The following is an 8,489-nucleotide window of genomic DNA, read 5'->3' as shown; positions in this document are numbered from 1 at the left end:
ATGCCAAAGCACATAATACTTTTCCTTACATATTAAAAACTTAAAAAGAAGAATATTCTAAAGTATGTTAGTTATGTGTATGCATTACTATGATCATTTGATGGCTATGAAACTGAGGCTTAGTTATCAAGGCCACTTATCCCACACAAATTTGACCCTGGGTTTGTTTCATGTCAAAATTCAGGCTGGCAATTTCAACAAAAACAAATCCTGCCCTCATTTAAAAAGGTCAGGAAGTTATATAAATGGGGAGAACAGCCAACATTTTTTTATTATCCTTTTTCTTGTTAATTATATCACTGTTTAAGAAAATATTCTGGAATTAAATATTTTTATTAAACTTTTATAAATGCCTTAAACAGCATTTCCTCCTCCACTACTAGTAATTCTACAAAAAACAATCCATGATATCAGAAACACAGGTAATCATGAATAAATTCATTCATCAGCAGCAACTGCACATATCACAAAGAGAGAACCAGACATTATGTACTACCTGAAAAAAGAACACAACATAACCTAGGAAATATTCCCGCCCCGAAAATCACATTTCCAATCTGATCAAGTCTCTAGATCCAACGACCAAATTCAGGAAACAGAGGGTAGAGGAACTTAACACCAGAAGGATGTAATCACAAAAATTTAAGATTGTGGCAAATGCTACATGCAAAACAATCTATGCAAGTTAAGAGACAAAGGGGAAACACAAATTAAAAAGACACTTAAGAGATTTACTGGAATCCTGTATTAAAAATATTAAAATAAATATTTATGGGACAACTGCAAATTGGAATCTGACTAGATACTTATTGGTATTAAGGAGTTATTGTTAACTTTAAGTATGATAATGGAATTGTAATTTTTTCCAAAAGAGCCCATCCTTTATAGAACTATATATAGAATAATTATGATTGAAATGATGTAATATCTGGTATTTATTACAAAATATTTCTTGAAAAGGGTTAGAGTGAAAATTAGATAAACAAAACTGTGAATAAATAATAGTTGATTTGGGTGCAAAACATATGGCTGCTTCGTGTACCATTATGTACATTTGGAAAAAAAAAGCACATGCAACACCATCACTAAAAAATGTCCTATTTTTTTTTCCAAGGAAATAGCTTATTATCAAGTAATCACAGAGTTAAAAATACCTTAGAAACAATCTATTTAAACCACCTCATTTTGTAAATAAGCAAATTAAGGCTCAGATAGGTTAAGTGACTTGCTCAGGGTCACACAACTTGACATGAGTCAAGATCATAATTTAAATCCTCAGACTCGTAGCCCAGGACTTTGTTTTTTTTCAAACCTATAGGAAATGACTGCATGTAAACATTTAGTCCAGAATATCCTTAAAATTGAGTGTAATTAACAAAAGTAAGCCATGTGGCAAGGAGTTAATAGTTCATACCAAAAATGAGCTGCCAGTCACTGTAATAAGATCTGTTTCTTTCTGAGAACCATGGTTTCCTGCTGGATTGGAAAATCCAAACTGGGTTTCTTCCTCCTGTCCAAAGAAGTCAGAGTCAGGATGTACATTCCATTCTGCTTTGGTTGGCGTCAGTAGTTCTGAGACACTGTTTTCACAAAGGGTGCTAGAAGGAGTCAGAGCATCTGTGTCCACTGTTAGCTTGCTGCTGGGCGTCAAAGCTTGGGGTTCTTGACTCAAGTTTTTCATAGCCAAAGGGCCCAGAGATGCCAATGACCCTACACTTAGACTTGAGGCATCATCCATATCTAAGGGACTCTGCTGAAAACCAGAGGCTGTTGTTCCAAAAAAGAGAGAGGTATCCAGACTTTGGGGAAGGTCACTGGTGGCCATCAAGGTCCGAGGGTCCACAGCCTGCCCTAAGGAATTATTATTATTAGCAGGGAGGTTCCCCGCCAGAGTTGAACTCACAGAAGCCACATCAATAGTCAAGATTCCAGAGTTCACCAGTGCTGTGTCCAACACTGCAGCAGAACTACTGCCAGGCACATCAGAGAAGAGAGACACTAGCTCTGCATCATTGAGATCACTCTGTCCCTGGCTGGTAAGTTCACTGCTGGGTGTAAGAGAATTTGCAGCTTCCAGCTGAGCTAAGAGATCCTGGCTGAGGTTGTGCCTTTTGGCCATGTGGGTCTTCATGCTGTGCTTGGATGTGAAAAGTTTATTACAAGTAGAGACTGGGCAACGGCTTTTCCAAGTGTCCACATCCTGCAAGTGTTTCTTGGAGTGAATGTAGAGACTACTGCGAGCAGAGAACCTGGCACAGCAGCCTTCCACAGGGCACACAAAAGGCTTTGTGCCCAGGTGGGTTATGCTGTGGCCTTTCAGGTGCTCGGCCCTCGTGAAAGATTTCCCACAGCCTTCCACAGGACACATGAACCTCCGGTCATCATCGTGCTTCCTTTTGTGCCTTAAGAGTTTGGACATGCTGGTGAAGTTCCAGCCACAGCCGTCAAAGTCACAAAGGAAAGGTCTCTCACCTGTGTGGCTCCGCAGGTGAATTTTCAGGCGACAAGCCTTGTCGTACTGTTTGCTGCATCCAGGAAAAGAGCAGGAGAAGAGTTCCTGTTCCCTGAAGTGGGCACGGTTATGGGAAAACAGGGCACTCACTGTGATAAACGTCTTCTTGCAGCCGGAAAACGCGCACTGATAGGGCCTCTCGGGCTCGAAATGGCTGCGTTGGTGGGCGCTGAGTTTGGCCTGTGTAGGGAAGCTCTCCTCGCACACCTCGCACTTGAATGAGTTCTCCTGCTCATGGCCCTTCATGTGTGCCTTAAGGTTATACACCGTGGTGAAGCTCTTGCCACAGCCCTCCGCAGGGCAGCCAAAGGGCCGAAGTTTGTCGTGAGACTGCAGGTGCCTCTTGAGCTTGTAGGAGGTGGTGAAAGTCCAGCCGCAGCCGCCCAGGGGGCACTTGAAGGGCCGCTGGCCCTGGCTGCTGCTGTGAGTCAGCAGGTGCACCTTCAGCTGGTGCTTCTTGGCAAAGGTTTGTCCGCACTGGGCCTCGGGACACAGGTACAGCACCACCCCGGGGCCCGGGCCCAGCGGCCTGCGGGGGCTCTGGGCTGCGAGCTGGCTCTCTGCCTCCTCCTCAGGCGCCGGGGCAGACACCGGTTCAGCCGGTTCGGCCAGCAGGAGGTCGGGCGGCAGCTCGGGGCAGTCGCTGGGCTGCGCTGCGTGTGGGATCCCAGTTTGGTGAGCCATCAGACCCCCAGGCTGAGGGGCAGGTGCGACCCCAGGCTCCCAGGCTGGCGGCGGGGGCGTGGCAAGGGTGAGGACACCATTCTCAAAGCGCAAAAGCAGGTTTTGGTTGTGGATGGTGACGGTGCCCGCGAAGGTGGCGGCGGGTCCCGAGCCTGGGGCAGGGGCCGAGACTGGTGTTGGAACCGCGGACAGACAACAGGGACCCAGCGCCATGAGGCCCGCGGGATTCGCGCCACTCTCACCCTTCTGGAGCTGTGGGCCAGACTGGGCCTCCTCCCTTCCGACAGGCCCTGAGGCCTGGCGGGCTTCCGAGGTCTCCACATCACCACCCACTGGGTCCAGCAGCACCAGGAAAAAGTCGCTGCCACCGCCGTCGCCGCTGTCGCCACCGCCGCCAGCGTAATCAGGCCTGGTCGCCAACGGGCTGGGGCCTGGGCCCCGTGAGGCCGCGCGGGCCTCCTCGCGCCGCCTCCCGGGCCCGCCATCTTGGAGGCCACGGAGCAGCACGAGTCGGCGCGCGGGGACCTGGCCAGCCCGCGGGTCAGGGCCTCCGTGGACCCGGCTGCCGCCCGCAGGGATGCCAGCACCGCCGCTCTGTCGCGCCCCGGTAGCCGGGAGCAGCCTTGGGTTTTCCATCTCCGTGTTCCTTTGGCTCCGCGGGAACCAGAGCAGAGGAGGAGGCGTGACCCCGCCCCCTACCGCGGGCCTGAACATGTTCCTGAAAGGAAAAAAAAAATGTGCAGTGCGCAGAAACTGGCCCTATCAGATATTAAAACGTGTTTAACGACACAGTGATTTAAATATTCTGGTACTGGGTCTCTGGAACAGAACAGAAAGTCCAGAGGCAGAGCCTGGTGTACAAAAATAAGTTCTACATTCAATATTTGTAGGAAATCAGGGTCTTGCCAGATAATGAGGAAATGACAGTTCATTCGGTAAATGGTGCTGGAATACCTAGGAATCTATCTACTAAATGCAACTTAAATTCGTACATCACTGTATATACCAAAATAAACACTCCCAGCCCCTCCCAGTGCTAAGCATGTTACTAAGTACTTTTCATGTGTTAAAATTAGTTTACTGGATGGCTGGATGGCTGGATTTTTTTAATCCAGTGACAGAAAATTCCTGCGACAATGCTCTATGTGTCAGCATTAAATTACCATAGTTCCAGCAAATTCTACTGAAAATGATGTCTTTTTTTTTTTCCTGGACAGGTTCCATATCCAGAACTGTTTGAGCAAGTTCCTCAGGAAAATTTGTCTCATAGTTAATTTTTTTGGCCTGCTGATGCAAAGATTAGAATGAGTAAGAAGTGAGGCCAAAACAGATTACCACTGCTCAGTGTAGAAGTGCAAAGCCTGAAGATGAAACAATTTATATTGAACCCAACCCACTCCTGGGTTCTCCCTATACAGTGTACTACCTAAACTAACTCTTTGCCTTAACACCATGTTAAATTTCATGTACAATCTCACAGCGTACCTTATACCATTCCTTAGCTAATCTAGATTCTCCAGCACATGGAGGTCTCTGGACAGGAGTAGCCATTAAATATGATAAGGTTAAACCCTAAGTCACTGTGATGGACTCTCTTGAGATAATGCACAGGACCATATTGAATAGTCCTGTTGTGCCTGCTTACATTTCAGTGTGGTGGTCCAGTCTGACTGTAATGTATTTGGCCTGTGATGCCTAATGATTGTATTAATGTTGATGCTCTTAGTCATGCTGCAGCAGGCAGCATGAACTTTTTTACACTGGTTACTCTCAGTCCCCAAGTCCCATGCTAGTGATAAGAAACATTGCAGGTATAGGATAGGCAGACAATGGATCTGCATGATAGCATAGGAAACTCCATTGTTTTAAAGGGACTTTTAGAAAACTTTCTCAAAGTTCGTGTTGCTGAATAGCACACAAATATGCTCTCTGTTGCAAAGGGAAATTCTATCTCTACTTTCTTTCAAGGCCATTTGTTAGACACATAGCCATGAAAAATAGTTTGGAACAAAAACTGTTAATGTTAATACTTTGACTTGTAACTTATATTGAGGTGAGACATTTTAATTAAAATGTTTTTTTTTTTTTTTGGTGTGCCTGTATTTCATAGAATAAGATACCACTAAATCAGGAGAAAAATATTTTAAAATCTGCTCATCCTTGTACTTTTGTACTCTCTTCCTAGTACTACCAATGATTTAAGCACATTCAACTCGTGGGCTCAGAAACCACATGAGACTTGGGGCGCCTGGGTGGCTCGGTCGGTTAAGCGTCAGACTTCGGCTCAGATCATGATCTCACGGTCCGTGAGTTCGAGCCCCACGTCGGGCTCTGTGCTGACAGCTCAGAGCCTGGAGCCTGTTTCAGATTCTGTGTCTCCCTCTCTCTCTGCTCCTCCCCTGTTCATGCTCTGTCTCTCTCTGTCTCAAAAATGAATAAACGTTAAAAAAAATTAAAAAAAAAAAAGAAACCACATGAGACAAATTAGCTCACAGCTTTTTCTTCACACATATGACTGGATTGGCTTCTTATCCCAGGCCATTCTAAGACCATATACACAAGGACTTATGTATGAACAGGGAGTTTGTCTTGTAAATGCTGGTTGGACCTGCTGCCTGGTCTAGCTCTCTTAACTATCACTCTGGCAATGGTGAGATATAAATGTGAAATCTGAAACTTTTTAAAAAGTTTTTATTTTAATTTCAGTTATTCAATATATAGTGTTATATATTATATAGCTTCAGGTATCATATATAGTGGTTCAGCAATTCCATATATCACCCAGTGATCATCAGCTTATCAGGACAAGTGCACTCCTTAATCCTCATCACCTATTTAACCAACATCCCCCCACTGCCTCCCCACTGGTAACCATCACTTTGTCCCCTACAATTAAAAGTCTATTTCTTGATATTCTTAATCTCTCTGTTTTTTTCCCCTTTGAGTTTTGTTTCTTAAATTCCACATATTAATGAAATCATATATTTGTCTTTGTCTGACTTGTTTCACTTAGCATTATACTCTCTGGCTCCATGTTGTTTCAAATGACAAGTTTTCTTTTTTATGGCTGAATAATATTCCACTGTGTATATATACATCTTATTTATCCATTTATCATTTGAAAGACACTTGGGCTGCTTCCATAATTTGGCAATTGTAAATAGTTCTTTTTATATCTGACTCAGGTGCTTTTATCTTCTTCCAGCATCTATGGAATTGTGTCAGACCAAATTGTTAGCTTACAAATAGGGTAAAAACTTATACCTTTCATAGTTCTTGACACACAGTTGGCAAAAAAGATATTGTCCAAAGTAAATGCTAGCAACATATCCAAATCCTAACTGTAGTGGATAGACAACACAACCAGTGCATGTTTAGATGTCCTACTCTCAGATGGTTACCAGCCAACTCTGGGGGATATTGCTCTTATATGACCTTGGTGATGTTTTGATTCATCAGGAAAACTAATATTTGCTAGAATGTTTGCCTCCTGTATGCTCTCAATGAACACATATACTGTTTCTCACTCATACATTATTTCCTCTTCACTGGCTCATATGCTGTTTGGGGCCCAAGAGCCCACAAATGAGCCCTTTTCTTATTTTGTTTTGTTTTTACACAAAAGTAACCAGTCACAAACAACTATCTATTGCACTTTTTTGGACTACCAGTCCTTAGAAATCAAGTTTTAAAGGCAAAAGACAAATTATTTGCTGAATAAAAATTATTTTACCATCATTTAATAATTCCCTATCTTAGGCTCTCAATATGTGTACTTATACAGGTATTTATTCATATGCTTATGATACTTATGTTACACAGATTCAAATATGAACCACAATACCAAGGTTGTTCTAACAAATACATAAGTCTCCACAAAAAACATAAACTTGTTTTATTTTTCTCATGTACTTCCCCTAATTTTTATAAACCAGTTGCTTCATTTAAAACCATTTTCATTACTTCTATAAACACTTCCATGATATCATCTCTATATTTCATAAATGCTTCGAAAAAAATTCTTACATTCTGGTGGACTTATCTTTTGATTTTTGACAAATCATGATCCTGAAGATTTTACCTAGTCTTTACAATGATAATAAATTTAAAATACCTGCAATGAAGTAGAGTTTTCAGAGAATCTAGAAAAAATTTTATTTAAAAAGTTAATGAAAATTCCAGATATATAAGTGTTTGCTTTAAACAAACCAATTTATACTAAAAAACCAATTATCCAAAACTGGGCTGCCATGTTTTATGAAATTTTAATTTTCTAGATTAAATACCCATAATATTAAGTGAAATGGCATAATAAGGATGACTTTTGTTCATTAAAGGCAGAGTATATGGCCTATAAATTTGTGGTCCTTTAAACCAAACTGTCCCCACTACCAAGTGCCACATAACACAAAGATCTAAAGTCTCATAAGAGGGGTGATTGCAGAGTAGAGAATATTAATTTCTATTTTTCATGTGCAATGATTTGTTGATCACTTCTGACAGCTGATTTTTTTTCTATTTTTCATCTACATTATAAGGCTTTTTACCAATTTTAGAAAATGTCTGCTCCAGGGGCGCCTGGGTGGCTCAGTCAGTTGGGTGACCGACTTTGGCTCAGGTCATGATCTCGCACTCTGTGAGTTCGAGCCCCGCATCGGGCTCTGTGCTGACAGCTCAGAGCCTGGAGCCTGTTTCAGATTCTGTGTCTCTGTCTCTCTCTGACCCTCCCCCGTTCATGCTCTCTCTCTGTCTCAAAAATAAATAAACATTAAAAAAAATTAAAACAAAAAAAAAGAAAATGTCTGCCTCAGAGATCCCTCAGTAAATTTGTCCACATCAGCTCCTACTTTATTTCAGACAGGCCTCTGCTCTTCTACACTAATCTCAGACTTTAAATAACTTCTCTTTCTCTCAAAAACACCAGTTCATTCAAGGGATTAATTACCCCATCCCAAGGTGATTGATATCTCTCATTATTGCATTTGTGTAGAAGCCAAGCATTAATTTTCCTCTCCTCAAAATACTCCGATTTACATCTAAAAGGACTCATAAGAGGATTGCAAATATTTATGGAAACTCCACTTTGGCCTTAGAAGGTATTCATGTCCATCTTGTTATGGATGAAAGAATTGTCATAGACTTCCTGCTTGTGGAGCAAGGTGGAGCCTTGCAATTGCTAATACATCCTGTTATACCTGCATTAATGCCTTGGACAAAGCAAAAAGGTCAATACAGAAAGTTAAGTTATTGTGTCTTACTAAGGAAAACCACGATAGCTGATGGGATTGGTTCA

At 42.3% G+C, this 8,489-nt stretch overlaps 1 protein-coding gene across 1 annotated transcript; it reads right to left on the bottom strand.

The window, feature by feature from the left end:
- Nucleotides 1-303: 303 nt before the first annotated feature.
- LOC125932160 (zinc finger X-linked protein ZXDB) lies at nucleotides 304-4,216 on the bottom strand. Its single transcript, XM_049644625.1, has one exon. The coding sequence runs from the start codon at nucleotides 3,908-3,910 to the stop codon at nucleotides 1,409-1,411; it is 2,502 nt and encodes an 833-aa protein (XP_049500582.1). The 5' UTR covers nucleotides 3,911-4,216; the 3' UTR covers nucleotides 304-1,408.
- Nucleotides 4,217-8,489: the final 4,273 nt, after the last annotated feature.

This window comes from Panthera uncia, chromosome X (assembly GCF_023721935.1).
Source record: "Panthera uncia isolate 11264 chromosome X, Puncia_PCG_1.0, whole genome shotgun sequence".
NCBI classification, from domain to species: domain Eukaryota; kingdom Metazoa; phylum Chordata; class Mammalia; order Carnivora; family Felidae; genus Panthera; species Panthera uncia.
This window is presented reverse-complemented; position numbering and strand designations above follow the sequence as displayed.